Source organism: Scyliorhinus canicula, chromosome 6 (genome assembly GCF_902713615.1).
Source record: "Scyliorhinus canicula chromosome 6, sScyCan1.1, whole genome shotgun sequence".
In the NCBI taxonomy this organism is placed as follows: Eukaryota; Metazoa; Chordata; class Chondrichthyes; order Carcharhiniformes; family Scyliorhinidae; genus Scyliorhinus; species Scyliorhinus canicula.
The window spans coordinates 165,381,030-165,397,496 of record NC_052151.1 but is presented as its reverse complement, the minus strand read 5'-3'; the positions used below and the strand labels follow the sequence as shown (position 1 = coordinate 165,397,496).

General features: G+C 45.2%; 1 protein-coding gene across 1 annotated transcript in view; it reads right to left on the bottom strand.

Annotated features, from left to right (window-relative positions):
- Positions 1-16,467, bottom strand: part of arhgef10 (Rho guanine nucleotide exchange factor (GEF) 10) — a 372,032-nt gene that overhangs the window by 13,108 nt on the left and 342,457 nt on the right. Inside the window, 1 exon segment of the mRNA XM_038800413.1 lies at positions 1,554-1,676. Within this exon segment, the coding sequence (XP_038656341.1) occupies positions 1,554-1,676 (123 nt within the window).

Here is a 16,467-nt window from a genome sequence, read left to right as displayed (position 1 = left end):
CTGAGGTGCGGGAGAGCCCGAGGACCCCCTTATAGATGAGTTGGAGCTTTGGGGGCGCCAGGGAGTTGCATCGTGGGAGTCAAGCGATCGGGATACCATTTAAAAATGGCAAGTGGAGCTCCTCAGTGCAGGAAATGGGACTAACTGCGGCCACGGCGGGGTATTCCCTGCTGAGGTACCGAATTGAAGTTGTGTCCCGATAGATGGTGTGGTGTTTCTCGGCGCTGCGAGTGCTGGGAAACACCTGGCTAAACATGCTCATCACAAGACTGTTCTAATTTGGTTAGATAGCACCCAGTATAACAAGGAGCAGAACATTTGCCCAAAGAATCCTTGACAATCCACATACTGGATCCACATACATCACTACACTGATATCCCTTTGTTTCTAACAGTCTAACTTATAAGTGGATGATTGAACCTTTTTTCTGCTCGACCATTTCGTATCAGGTAATTAATTACAAGGGAAATAGGCATTCTCCCATTTTCCATTAAAAGACAGAATTCAAACCAATCAGCACCTGTGCTTTTACTGACAAGTTTATCTTGCCATGGAAATGATCATGTTTGCCCGTTACGATGTAATTCAAGGAAAATGATTTCATTAAATTATAAACCAACAACAGTTTAGTAAATTATTTTTTTTGAATTTTATACGCAGAGGGGAAAAAACACAAGCCTTTCCACCTTTGAAAAGAATATTTTTTTTGTAAATGTGATGTAATATTTTATTTCAGTAATTGTTGTACAGTTGATAGGAGCAAAGATAGTTGTAAGCTTGAAGCTCTCTCGTGTTACAGGCAGATAGTTTCACTCAATTCTCGATTAGTTACAGGGTTCTGTTCTTGTTTTGAAGGCGGACAGTAGTCTGCCAGAAACTCAGTTAAAGAGGAGACAAAAACTGAATTTGCAGAGGAATTGAGTTTTGTGCGTGTAAAAATCAAGGAAAAGTATTTCATTAAATTATAAACCAACAACAATTTAGTGAAGTATTTTTCTTGAATTTTATAAGCAGAGGGGAAAAAAATACAAGCCTTCCAACAAAACTTTGATGAGATAATTTTTTTATAAACTTTGATGTAATATTTTATTTCAGTAAATGTTTTATTCCAAATAGCTGTTGTTTTCATGCATGCTCCTTCAATCTACACATGTCTGGGATCTTAGGACAAAATCATGGAACTTTGTACAAGTACTGTGGAAGCATCTTCAACATATGGAATGCGGCAGTTTTAAGAAGACGCCCCACCGCCAACATGCCCTCCATTTTCTTTTAGGAGTGCGTGAGCAATTAATTTTAAGTGTGAGGCTGCTTTAAGCATTTTTGTACGGCAGTGTATGCAGAGTAATTTAAAACTGGTCAGTTTGTCCATGAGCATTTGCAGGTCACTGTACAGACGCACCCTGGAGGGAACAATGCTCACCACCACCATCTCAAGGGCAATTCACGTGATCAATGAATGTTGGCCTTGTCAACGATTCCCACATCCCATGAATGGATCTACATTATCTACAATGAGTTAAAAACAAGTTCCAACCCAAAATATTCTCACCTGTAACTTTAGGTATTCCCTGCAATCGAGGAACTGGCAGAGCTACAATGACACCCAGGTTGGTTCCAACTAACAGTAAACCGTGACACACGAGGAGGCTGGTCACAGTAACCCGCTGCTGCCCTGGAATATCAGACAAAAACAAACATGTACACATGTTAAATCAAATTTTAAAAATTACAGAACACCATTAACTGCACACCAATTATCAACCATCCTAACTCCCAACGTTTTCATCTTGCATGAAAGAATTCATTGGATACCTTTACTGTTATTTGGTGGCCTAGTTAAGGTGACTAACACTAGATTTTGTTTTATTATTTGTGGTTTTCCTTTCATCACCTTTTCCACATTGCAGCAATCCACTTAAAAAAACCTGACTTCATTAGCTGTAACGTGCTTTGGAGCCGTCTTTTGATTTGATTTGATTTATTGTCCCATATACCGAGGTACAGTGAAAAGTATTGTTCTGCATACAGTCCCAATCTATACATGAAAACAAAATCAAAGGACATATATAAATACACAATGTAAATTGTGTCAATGTCTTGAGCTCGTAAAAGGTGCTATATAAATGCATGTTACTTCTTTCATTTAGAATCATAGAATCATTACAGAGCAGAAGGATGCCATTCAACCCATCGGGTCTGCACCAACTGTCTCAAAGAACACCACACCTAGGCCCACAACCCACCCTATTCCAATAACCCACCTAACCTTTTGAATACTAAGGGGCAATTTAGCATGGCCAATCCACCTAACTTGCACATCTTTGGACTGTGGGAAGAACCCGGAGGAAACCCACGCAGACATTGGGAGAACGTGCAGACTCCACACAGAGAGTGACCCAAGGCAGGAATTAAACCTGGGTCCCTGGCGCTGTGGGGAAGCAGTGCTAACCATTGTGCCACTGTGCATTTACTTGTCTGACCTTACAGCATTTCTGTATCATTGAGGTAAAGGTCAAAATGTCAGCACACTTTACTGGCTAACAATTGTCCATTAAGGCTTGTGGCTTCACATTTTGATTGAAAATTTATGCAGTACCATGTTTTCAGTCATTTACTGTGTACATAAAATGGCAACAAACCATGAATGAAGAGGTAGAGAACATATGAAAAAGTGAGATATATATACTACAAACAACAGGAGTCCCAGCACTCATCCCAGTGGAACACCACTAGATACAGATCTCAATTCTGAAAAACTCCCTTCCACTTTTACTCTCTGTCTCCTGTTGCCAAACCAGTTCTTTATTCACCTAGCTAGCACACCCCAAATCCCTTGCAACTTTACCTTTTGTACCAGTCTGTCATGAGGAACCTTGTCAAAGCCTTACTAATGTCCATGTAGACGACATCAACAGCCTTTCCCTCATCTATTCATTTTTTTCACCTCCTCAAAAAACTCTATGAAGTTGGTAAGACATGGCCATCCCCGTACAAAGCCATGTTGCCCATCACTAACAAGTCCATTCGCTTCCAAATGTGAATAAATCCTGTCCCTCTGTATCTTCTCCAACAGTTTCCCCACCACTGACATCAGGCTCACCGGCCTATAATTATTTGGATTACTCCCGCTTCCCTTCTTAAACAAAGATCATAGATCATAGAATTTACAGTGCAGAAGGAGGCCATTCGGCCCATCGAGTCTGCACCGGCTCCTGGAAAGAGAACCCTACCCAAGGTTAACACCTCCACCCTATCCCCATAACCCAGTAACCCCACCCAACACTAAGGGACACTAAGGGCAATTTATCATGGCCAATCCACCTAACCTGCACATCTTTGGACTGTGGGAGGAAACCGGAGCACCCGGAGGAAACCCACGCACACACGGGGAGGATGTGCAGACTCCGCACAGACAGTGACCCAAGCCGGAATCGAACCTGGGACCCTGGAGCTGTGAAGCGATTGTGCTATCCACAATGCTACCGTCCTGCCCTCAAGGGGCAACATTATCTATTCTCCAGTCCTCCGTAACCTCACCTGTGGTCAAAGATGATGCAAAGATATCTGTTAAGCCACAGCTATTTCCTCTCTTGCCCCCCACAGTGGCCGGGATATATCTCACCTGGCCCAAGGGACTTGTCTATCTTAAAGCATTTTCAGATATCCAACACTTTCTCCTTCATTATGCTGACATGTCCTAGAGTATTCACAAACCAATCCCTAACCTCAACATCCGTCATGTCCCCTGCAATACCATTGCAGAGTGCTCATTAAGGATCTCACTCACTTCCTCTGACTCCACGCATAACTTCCCTCCTTTGTCCTCGAGTGGTCCTACTCTTTCCCTAGCTACCCTCTTGCTCCTTATATATGATAAAAGGCCTTGGGATTTTCCTTGACACTGCATGCTAATGACATTTCATGGTCTCTTTTAGTCCTCCTAACTCCCTGTTTGAGTTTGTTCCTACTTCCCCAATATTCTTCAAAAGCTTCATCTGTTTTCAGATGCCTGGACCTTATGTATGCTTCCTTTTTCTTTTCGATTCATCTTGCAATTTCTCCTGATATCCATGGTTCCCTAATACTGCTATTTCTGTCCTTCATTTTCGCAGGGTCATGCCTGCCCTGCACTCTTCAATTGGTCTGTAAAAAACTCCCATATATCAAATGTGAATTTACCCTGAAACAGCCGCACCCAATCCACATTCTCCAGCTCTTGCCAAATTCTGTTGTCGTAGCTTGCCCCAAATTTAGCACCCTCACTCGAGGACCACTCTTGTCCTTATCCATGAGTATTCGAAAACATACGGAATTATGATCAATATTCCCAAAATGTTCCCCTACTGAAACATTGGACATCTGGCTGGGTTCATTTCCTAACACTAGGTCCAGTAAGGCCCCTTCCCTGGTTGGACTATCAACATAATGGGCAAATTCTCCGACCCCACGCAGGGTGGGAGAATCGCCCGGGGCAGCCGAAAATCCCGCCCCCGCCGTGGCAGACAATTCTCCGCCACCCGGGAATTGGCGGGGGTGGGAATCGCGCCGCGTCGAGTCCCCTGCCGGCGATTCTCCGGCCCGCGATGGACCGAGGTCCCGCCGCTGGGAGGCCTCTCCTGCCGCCGTGGTTTGAACCACCTCTGGTGGCGGCAGGATCGGCGGCGCGAGTGGGGTCCTGGGGGATGCACGGGGTGATCGGACCCCGGGGGGTGCCCCCACAGTGGCCCAGGCCCGCGATCAGGGCCCACCGATCAGGCGGGGCGGCCAGTGCCGTGGGGGCACTCTTTCTCTTCCACAGCTGGCCGCTGACGTCACCACCGGCGCATGCGCGAACCGGCAAAGGCCTTTCGGCCAGCCCCCGGCGCCGGGCGGTCAAAGGCCGCTGTGCCGGTCTTGGCGCCAGTTGGCGAGGCGCAACCGCGCGGCGTGGGCCTAGCCCCCAAAGGTGCGGAGAATTCCGCACCTTTGGGAGGGCCCGCGCCGGAGTGGTTGGTGCCACTCCGGTACGCCGGGACCCCCCGCCCCGCCGTTGAGGGGAGAATGCCGCCCACTGTGTCAAAAAACCATCTTGGACACACCTAACAAATTTCTCTCCATCCGAACCTCTGACACTAAGGAGTCCCAGTCAATATGGGGGAAATTAAAACCACCCACAACAACAACCCTGCTATTTTCACATCTTTCCAGAATCTGACTACATATCTGTTCCTCTGTACCCCGCTGGCTGTTGGGACGCCTATAGTACAACCCCAACATTGTGATTGCACCCTTCCTATTAGTGAGCTCAACCCATAATGCCTCACTGCAGGATCCCTCCAAGATATTCTCCCCATCACAGCTGTGATATGTTCCCCAACCAGTAATGCAACTCCCCCACCCTTTCTGCTACCCCCTTTGTCTTGTCTAAATGTGGTTTCCTCCGGGTGCTCCGGTTTCCCCCCACAGTCCTAAGATGTGGTAGGTTAGGTGGATTGGCCATTCTAAATTGCCCTTAGTGTCCAAAGAGGTTAGGTGGGGTTACTGGGCTACAGGGATAGAGTGCAGGTGTGGGCCTGCTAAGTAGGGTGCTATTTCCAAGGGCCGGTCCAGACTTGATGGGCTGAATGGCCCCCTTCTGCACTGTAAATTCTATGATCCATGATCTATGATCTAAAACAAAGATATCCCGGAATTTTAAGCTGTCAGTCCTGTCTCTCCTTTAACCATGTCTCCGCAATAGCAACAATATCATAATTCTCCAGATTAATCCACTCTTACGTTCATCCATCTTACCTGTTATACTTATGGTGTTGAAGCAAACGCACGCCAGACCTCCAAACCCAATGAGATCAGCGACTTCCCGCTGCCTTCTCTCCCTCTTAGCTATATTTGTCTTAGTCTCAAGTTCTTTCCCAGTCTCTACACTTACTGCGGCTCCAGTTTCCACCCCCCTGCCATACTAGTTTATACCCTCTGAAACCACATTAGCAACCTCCTGGCCAAGGTATTGGTGCCCCTCCTCTAGGTACAACTTGTCCTGCTTGTATGGGTCCCACCTTCCCTGGGTGACATCCCAATGACCCACATATCTCAAGCCCTCCCCCCTACACCAGCTCTTTAGCCATGTGTTCAACAGTAGTATCTCTGTTCCTAGCCTCACTAACACATGGCATAGAGAGTAATCCTGAAATGACTACCCTAGAGGTGCTGCTTTGACTACCTAACTCCCTGTACTGTCTTTGCAGGATCTTGCTGCTCTTCCTGCCTATGTAATTTGTACCAATGTGGACAATGACATCTGCCCATTGGCCCTCCCATTTCAGGATGTCCTGTACCCGCTGTGAGACATCCATGATCCTGGCACCAGGGAGGCAACACACTATCCTGGAGTGTCTTTCACGACCACAGAAGCACCTATCTGTGCCCTTGTCGAATCCCCAATTGCTCTATTATGCTTTGCCTCCCTCATCTGTATCCAAAAGGCCATACTTCTAAGAGAGGGGCACAGCAACAGGGGACTCCTACACTGACTGCCTACCACCGTCTCGCGGTCACCTATCTATCTTCCTGCATCTTGGATGTGACCACGTTTCTATAACTTCTATCTATGCCACTTTCCACCATTTGGTTGCTTCTGAGGTTTGCTTCCATTCGCTTTCTGCTGGAGTTATGGCAGGACAACAGGAATTTTGATGCTAATGTGTCTGAGAAGTGACCTCTATGAGTAAGAATTAATTAATGTTGGTAGGAAGATCAGGGAGAGACAACAAAAAGGGTACAATTCCTAATGGGGATACTGAAGGAGAGGGACCATAGTGTATAAGTATATAAATAATTGGAAGTGGCGGGGCAGGGCAGGTTAAGGGGGCACATAGCATCCTAGATTAAATCAATATATGAAAGCAAGAATGTTATGTTATACTTGTGCAGAACAAATTTACCTCAACTGGAGTATTGCGTCCAGTTCTGGACACCACACTTTAGGAAAGATATGACAAAATTAGAGAGAGTGAAAAATGTATTGAGACTGGTTCCAGGGATGAGGAGCTTCACTAATGTAAATATGTTGGCGTAGTGGGGCTTGTTCTATTTGGGGAAGAGAAGGCTGAGAGGAAGGCTGACATGAGGGAAAACAATTCCACGCAGCAAGTGGTTAGGATCTGGAATGCACAGCCTGAGAATGTGGTGGAGGTAGGTTCAATCGCAGCATTCACAAGGTAATTGGGTTGTTATCTGAAAGGGAAGAACTTGCAGGGCAATGGGAGGAAGGTGGGGGACAGACATGCGGTAAATAGCTCCAAAAGAGAGTTGACATATTTACGATGGGCTGAAGGGCCTCTTCCTGTGCTCTTTCTGTGATTCAATAGGTTTTTCCAAGGAATTTGCACATAACATGCATTTTTTATTACAGTGTAGATTTATAATTTATCAATATTCAAATAAGTTTCTTCTACGGTGGTTCTTGGGAGAATTGTCCCGGTTTCTCCCTGAAGAGAATAAAGTGAGATGTCACTAAAGACGTTTGAGGAAATTCCGCAGTGCTGTGAATGGACTCTGAACCGGGGAAGTGTGGGATTCAAGAACCCATGAGCTCAGGAGGGAGATAAGAGAAAGTGTCATTTCTTTATCCTTTCTGAGAAGTGCAACAAGGTGAAAACAATCTGGACCAGGAAAGGGCACAATTGAACTGCATGCTAATATTCAACATTTGACCAGGAAATTAATACTGGGATCCTGTTAGTGCACATTACATAAAATATTATCATTCTGGTTTACACATTAAGCACTACTTATTTGAGTGATTAAATTTTGTAGTATTAGCTCCCTTTAGTTCATCCCTAGCCCTGTTTCTATTGCTGCAGATTGAAGATGAAGTTGACTTAAACCTCACAAGCATTTTAATATGATCAAATTGAGACCGTCACTGCTAAGAGGGCACTACTCAAAGAGCAAAACGTGTTGCACAAGATCGCCAAACACAACTAGCTTACTTACTCAAATTCAAAATCAAGGGCTAGGTTTGTCACTCTGGTCTTAATTGCTATTAATAACCCTACTAGCCCGCAATGAGCAGGAGACAAAAATGTTAAAACTGGGGAACATTGTCCCCAACCTGCCGCATTCTCTACCTCTGTCAGTACTTTTATGGCAGCAGAATGCAAACTGTGCTCAGGCCCTGCCTTCGGAAGACAGAACATTTCAATCAGGTTCACACAGTGGGAAACCAGGCAGTGAAATGGAGGTGAGAGTTACACTCTCCAGAGATCAATGTTTTTTCTATAAAGGAGTTCTCAGTGTGAGACAAGAGGAACATGAGTCCCCCCCCCCCCCCACTCCCCCAGGGCCTGCAAAAAAGTGCATCCGCCCTTCTGCTAATCATGGTCTCTCCCTTCTGCTGCAATTGGTGATCCTCTCCCATTCAGTTTGGGGCTCTCCGCCCCTCCCTATTTGAAAATGAAATGAAAATGAAAATCGCTTATTGTCACGAGTAGGCTTCAAATGAAGTTACTGTGAAAAGCCCCTAGTCACCACATTCCGGCGCCTGTTCGGGGAGGCTGTTACGGGAACTTTTCCAGGTTCTGCCACCCCTACCATCTGCTAAACCTCCCCCAACTGCCAAGGACAGTCCCCAGCAGACCCTTTTTCTTCTACTATTGCCTTTAATGCCAAACGGCCTGTCAATTGATCCAGCTGCTGTGTAGGAACTAGATGGAGAAAATGAAAATGGGGTCCTGCCATTAACACTGGGAGGACCTGCGTGCCCCTGGGATTTCCTCACACAACAGGCATGATTTAACTAAAAAAAGAGCCCATTCTGGACAGGAATCGAGGGGTCATTCCTGGTGCTTGTAATCAAAAGGCACTCTTTGTTTTAGCCACTGGCGGGGATCGCCACACAGAGGCTGTACTTAGCCATATATCCTATGTTGAGGAGCTCCAGTGAGCAGCTCCTCAGTGCAGGAAGTGATAGCGCTCCAATGACCCAAAGTCCTATGAGATCCTGGACACCCCATCTCACATGTTGGGGGCCCTTGAACCCCGGCGCACCACATTATGGCGGGACACCCTGGGCCCAATCCCCGGTGTGGAGAAAATGCCAGCTTGGCACTGCAACCTGGCAGTGCCTCCTGGGAACCCTGGCAGTGCCAGGTTGGCACCCAGGTGTCACCAGGTGTCCAGGTGGCATTGCCAAGGTGCCAGGCTGAAAGTGCCACGGTGCTCAGATGGCACCAGCAGTGCCACCCTGGCCAGAGGCCAATAACCGGGGACTCCGATCCCCTATTGTGGGGGCCAGTGCCAATTAGCGCTTGGCTGGGGTCTCCTCGGGGAGGCCGATAGATGACGGGTGGGCGTTTGATCTGGCATCAGCACGGCTACTTGGGTTTTAAACTCACTTAAGCATGCAAAACTGGCTCCTGCCCACTGTGTCCGCATCCCAATCACGGCATCTGGTTAATTCTCGTGAGGTCACCCCCCCCCCCCCCCCCCCCCACACACAACCCTTCACAACCTGGCATAAATATTAGGGCTAATATAACTGGTGAACAAGCAAAATGAGGACAGTGGACTGAATAAAGATCTGGGTCACTGAGCACAAAGCTATGCAAAGATTCTAAAGGCTTGGCTAATACTGTAAATATAATGTAACAGTTTAATTTCAGCGGAAAACAGGTCATAAGCACATTTTGAAGATTTCCTTATTAATTGGGATGTGAATGAGATACACTTCTGGGTATTAGTATATTATCGACAGGTAATTATGTATTCTTGTGTTTTAAAATTGAAAATAAAATGTATCCATTGTATTATACATGTACAGACATTTGCTTCTGAAAATCACTTTTCTGATGCTTTCGCGAATGTACAAGATATTGGGGCGGCACAGTGGCATAGTGGCTAGCACTGCTGCCTCACAGCGGCAGGGACCTGGCTTCAATTCTGGCCTCGGCTGACTGTGTGGAATTTGCACGTTCTCCCTGTGTGTCTGTGTGGGTTTCCTTCGGGAGCACCGGTTTCCTCTCTCAGTCCAAAGAAGTGCAAGTTAGGTGGATTAGCCATGTTAAATTGCCCCTTTGTGTCCAAAAGGTTAGGTAGGGTTACTGGGTTACGGGGATAGGGTGGGGGGTGTAGGCCTAGGTAGGGTGCTCTTTCCAAGGGTCAGTGCAGACTCAATGGGCCGAATGGCCTCCTTCTGCACTGCAGGGATTCTGTGATTATGTGAACGTAAGGATATGGACCTTTGGTTTATTGAAACTCATAATTAGAGTGTTCAAACCATTTGCAATTTGAACATTCTAATGTTTTTTTTCTCTACTGCTGTGGTGGATCATTTCAAACTTTTTTCACTCGCTGTGAGTAAATGTATTTGACTGAGGGGCCATCATGGAGCCCAAAATAGACGTCAATAGCAATGAAGGTGAAATTCTCCATGAGCTGGACTGATGTCAAACACAAAGGAATATGGCTTGAACTTCAAATATCTTTCTCATAACTCACCCTCTTTACATGTTCAAGTTTCATCTTCAAAAGCGAGCCATGCACCAAAAGATAAAAAACAGACATACAGTACTAGTAGTTACACATGGATGGTAATGTAGTGCTCAGTGATGAAATTAGCTTAAATCAACAGGAAGCAGCACATACTTCACAAATCTAAGGAAATTTGGAAGGCAGGAAACATCTGCGACTGAAGCATCAACATTTTGTTGCTCCACAATCTGGTGGAAAAAACTTTAAAGTAACGTTCAGAGAATTCTTATCTTAAATTAAATATGGTTCCACTGAGACACGGTACACAATCTTATTAAGAGCAGAATCATATGGCAATTGAACTAGGTTTCATGCCTGTCCGAAATCCTTATTGTAGCTCAAGAGGTTGCACAATCTGACGCCTCATCCAGGATCTGAACACGAGCAATTCTCATGAATTTCTACATAATTGTTCAATGAGGTGAACAGGGTTCCAGATTGGATGTCTGCAGTCTAATCGTTTCACTTATATAAGGACAAGAAATTGCATAGAGCAAGAAGAATAGGCCATTCAAATCATCAAACCTTTTCTATGGAAAGTGTGCAGACTTCTCTATTATTTACCCCCCTCACTCCAATTTTGAACAAAGGTTGTTACAAAGTTCCTCTTTATTCCGAGTGTGCCACAAAGATAAATCAGACAAGACGCTGGAATACCTAATAAACACCACATCCTCCTAAATTGTTGATTCCTTGATCGGCTGTGACCAATTTAAAAGATGTTCTGATGCAGTATTTTTTAAAAATCCCCAATGGCTTTCCATACTGTACTTGTCTTGAGAGAATCTGTGGTACAGCAGGAGATGTTCTTCTGAGGTCGCGGATGAGAGATATCGTTAGGCCAGAGGGAAAAGGGAGCTTTAAACATCTTCATCTGATTATGGTGCATCTGACCTAGGAGTGCTTTGTCATTTTGAAAGGTTTTTAAAAAATGTAAATTGCTGTTCTGAAAATTCTCTGCTCCTATAAGATGCCTAGACTGTACAGCTAGTTTCTTTACGAAGCTACAAAAATACTGCTGCAATCATCAAAAGGCTAAAAAAACGGAAATATTTCCCAGTAGAGTTGCTTTACACTAGAAGGATGTGCATCACATCTGAAAATAATGTCGGATGTTAGAACTCTTAATCTTAAACCAGACAGGGATACTGCTCATCATGACTACCTGTTAGACACTGTGCATTCCGTTAATTTATCCTGAAAGTAAAAACAGATACTACAATGGTTTGTTAACTACTTCACAATGGTTAAGTTCGATGTACAATAAAGTTGCCAGTTTACATCCTACATTTATTTTTTAAATTACAAAATTAATAAATTCCGCACATTATTCCATGTAACATGTTTTAAAAATGTTACAACGCAGAGTAAGTCAAAGAGCAGAGTAATATCATTGGAAAAATCATAAAAATTGAGGCTCACTGCAATGGCGTATCAAGACCGTACTGTGTAAGATGCTGTCCCAAACGAAAGCTTAATCTCCGACTCTCAATAATCTTTGATAATTTTTTTAAAATTTAGAGTACCCAATTCATTTTTTAATTTTCAAATTAAGGGGCAATTTAGCGTGGCCAATCCACCTACCTGGCACATCTTTGGGTTGTGGGGGTAAAACCCATGCAAAACGAGGAGAATGTGCAAACTCCACACGGACAGTGACTCAGAGCCAGGATCGAACCTAGGACCACGGCGCCACGAGACAGCAGTGCTAACCACTGAGCCACCATGCTGCCCTTGACTCTCAATAATAAAAATGATCAATTTCAGCCAATTCATCGGGATGGAACAAATAAAGGAGGGCCTGTCAATGCTGCCACATTTTCTCCCCATCTCCCGCAGGCTGATTAGACAGATTTGCCAATGGAATAATGATAGTTACAACCGTAAATTGGCTAGAAATATCTCATCAAAATGTTACCAAATCCTGAAAACATTTGGAGATGTGGGGAGGAGGGAGGAAAAATAACACTGAAGCAGACTTCACTAATTTTGTAATTTTGATTCTGGACGATGAAGTTTGTTGCATGAAAATTTAATTCTATTTATTTGGTGTTCCCAATGGAAACTTCCAAAAATAACTCATGAATTGAAAATACACAAAATGTATAAAAATTAGGGTTTTATAAAATTATACAGCCCGGCTTCATTTAATTACAGAGAGACAGAAGAATGAAGCCAAACAAAGCACCCATGATTAAAACAATGACTGACTAAGAGAGGTGAAGAAAGGTCGAGATCAGTAAAAAGCTCTACAATTGCAAAGGAAATGAAAAGTTCAAGGTCTGAAATCACAATACAGTAGCAAAGAGAACTGCAGCTGTGTTTGTGGGTGTTAATAAAGAATTATATACAGCAGGTTTGTGAATATCCTGTATATTTAAGGGAGTGGATGGGATCCCACAGTTCATTAACTATTTGTTGTTCCCTCTTGGTTATGATGGCATATTTGTTTCCCTATATTATAAGGTAACTTCTGTCTATTTCCATTACCTCTTCCTCTTGCAACCCCCTCCCTCGCCATACCCTGCTCATCCACAGCACTCCCCAATTCCCATTTCATGGTCCAGTAGTTATGGATAAAGGAACGGATTGGCGACTTGAAACTAAGGTTTATGGCCCTGTAAGCTTGGATACTACGAAGTGTCAGTAGCAACCTAAGGCCAAATCTTCCATTCATTTTTCTCTTCCTTCAGGGCTGTTATTCTGGCTTTCTTCAAAGGTCATGAGCAGTGGTTCAACAGAGTGAGAAACCACTTTATTCCAGCCATTGTATTGAAACATATATTGGGACAACACCTTAGTTGAGTATCCTTCATCAGTGAGTAGCACTGCTGCCTCACGGCGCCGAGGTCCCAGGTTCGATCCCGGCTCTGGGTCACTGTCCGTGTGGAGTTTGCACATTCTCCCCGTGTTTGCGTGGGTTTCGCCCCCACAACCCAAAAAGGTGCAAGCTAGGTGGATTGGCCACTCTAAATTGCCCCTTAATTGGAAAAATGATTGGGTACACTAAATTTATAAAAAAAAAAGTTGAGTATCCTTCATGAGAGGTTCAAATCAGTTGATATCTTTTTCATGTGTCTGGAGTAGGTGACAATATACCCATGCATTTTATCATGATGCCCGTTGTATTTTTGTGACTCCTCTAACCAACTCATCCTAGACCCATTCAACTGTACAGAGCGTAACGTAAGAGTGAAATACAACTAAACAGCACCACTACGATAAAAGCAGCAATTTCATTTCAGTTAAAAAATACAAAAACACAAAAAAGCGGGTGCAACCACCCACATAACAACCGGCAAACAAAACCATGTACCAAAGTTTAACAGAGACAGAACTTCCACCCACGTTCCTCCCTCAGCCCTCCCCTAGCTTATGTTCCTCAATAAAGTCATTCACCTCCACCGCCGTCCCAAAGTAATATTTACGGCCCTCGAAAGTGGCCCAAAATCTGGCTGGGTGCAACACCCCAAATTGAATCTGGCACTGCTTCAGCACTGCCTTGGCCTTCTCCCCACCAATGTCCTGACAAATCTGGTTTTGGTATCCTTTCCAGTCGCAATCCCCCCTGCCCCCGTCCACCTCAGGGTTGTTTCCTTTTCCTGGAACTTGTGCCCCCCGGTCTTCGGCTTCTGCCTCAGGAACCTCCGGGGCCTTGTCCAGCACCTTCTCGTCTACCAACCTCGCCAGCATCCTCGCGACATAGCCCATTGCACTCGTTCCACCACTCTCTCCGGTAGGCCCATGTTCCTCAGATTTTGCCGCCTGGACCTGTTCTCCTGATTCTCCACGTTTACTCACAGCATCTTACACATGTGTCTCAGGATTGCCACCTCTGCTTCCAGCGTCACAATCTGGTCACTCTGATCGAACACCACCTCCTTCACCTCTTGGATTATCACCTACCGCACCTTCAGGTGCTTCATCACCCATTCTAAAATCCCACAGAGAGGTGCCACTGCCCCCTCAATTGTCTTTGACCAGTCACTCTGCTTTCTTTCCGCTGCTGCCAAAGCCAAAATTTGTCCTTAATGAAGCTCATCAACTGCTCCTTTGGCAGCTTTCCAATCAACGACAATTCTCCCCCACCGCTATTATTCCAATTGATGTTACGCCACGACACTCCTCCAACTCTTCAGCCAGGGCTCGCACTGTCTTCTGTTAAGTTTGATACCATGCAGACATGCCCATCCGGGGGAGAACTGATTCCCCCACTCTCCGTACAACCTTTCTGCCAAAATATCCTCAAATTTGGGTAACAAGGACCAAAGCCATCACCTCCAGGCAACACGCACCATGTGCGATGACTCACTCTTGGCTGCCACCGGAAGTCATGACCTTCTCTTCATGTAAAAAAATTATTGAGATTATACATTTTACCAAACAATGCAACAACACCACAGGAATGGTACAGCACCACAAGAAAAGGAAAGGCCGAACATGCCTGAATACAGAGGGGAACAAGAGAACAGCAGTACAACTGGGTCAATGCAATCATTAGACACAACTCGATACCTCGAAAAACCCCACCAGAGAAAAAGGGAGAAACAGGATAAAGCCATGAAAACATGGTAAAATGGTGCACACCTTCCCACATGAAGGTTGCACACAATTACCACGAGAGTTTAGGATAAGGTTTCCCTGCCATGTTCAGGCACGCACCAGTATACATCTCCATCAACACCACAGCAGTGCCAAGGCACCAATGACACACCACCACCACGCCTGTCTGTACTCCTGCCGGATGCAACCACGGATTCATTATACCCACCGTATAACGAAAAAAACCAATGAAAATTGGGGGGAAGCCTAGTTCTAAAAGACTGTTACATATATACCACACAATGCAACATAACCCCAGATTCAGCCTCAGTAAAGAACCACCATCATTCTATGCAATTATGCAGAGGACCAGCAGCTATATATTTGAATAATGATCAGTGCTGTCAATGCCTCCCAGCAAACGAGACATGAGAACGACCAGGAGTGGATCACAGGATAACAAAGGGTCCGGTCAATACAGTGGGTCCATTCCCCCCCCCCCCCCCCCCCATGCACGCCCGCCATTGTTGAAAACAATAACGCTCAAATAAGAAGCGTCCTGAACATCATGAGGGCAACAGGCTATCAACTAAAGTACAGAACACGGCTCAACCCCAGCCCCCTGCGCACATGAGAGTCCTCTCAGTCCCTTTGAGAAGGGGCATCCCAAGATCCAGGGGGGAAATAGGACACCAACCACAGCACCGGACCTGGCCTAGCCCAGCACACTCTGACACACAAAAATCAGCACCCCCATGACCACCAGCGCACTACAAAACCTGTATCACAGCTGCACCTTCTCAACCACTCCCAGGGTAGTGCACCTTCCCCACTAAACCACACACTGCTCAGCCAGATGAAGAGAAGAAAGTAAAATGCCCCCGAAGAGAAAACCGCCCTTTTTAGCTAGGAACAATCAATAAATCAATCACCATTAACTGAGCCACCTCGGCGTACACCATCACTCATTTCTTAAAAACACAGGCCTTAAGAAAGAGTCAGATGGACCCCAGTACTCTCCAGGATACATAATCTGCCCAGGCTTTCGATGGAGATGGGCATGGATTCTTAAATTCAAAATAATAAAAAGCTAATGAAAGACCCGATACGATTAGCTCTAACTGGGGGGGGGCTATCCTCAATCTAACCCTACCATCTAACTTCGCCCCAACCATCCGATATCATCCAACCATCCACCCATCACTCCTCCCTGACTCCACTAATTTTCATTCTAAATAAGGAGTCAGTGAGCAATCATCCTACAAAAACCACAGGAACCTCCAGTATTAAAAATGGACTCAATATTTTGCTGCAACAATGTCAGAGTTGCACCAACCGTTTCTGTTTTCCCAAACACCAGCCCGCGGTCCTCCCCTCATTTATTTGTGTGGACAAGAAAATCAAGGCCGGTG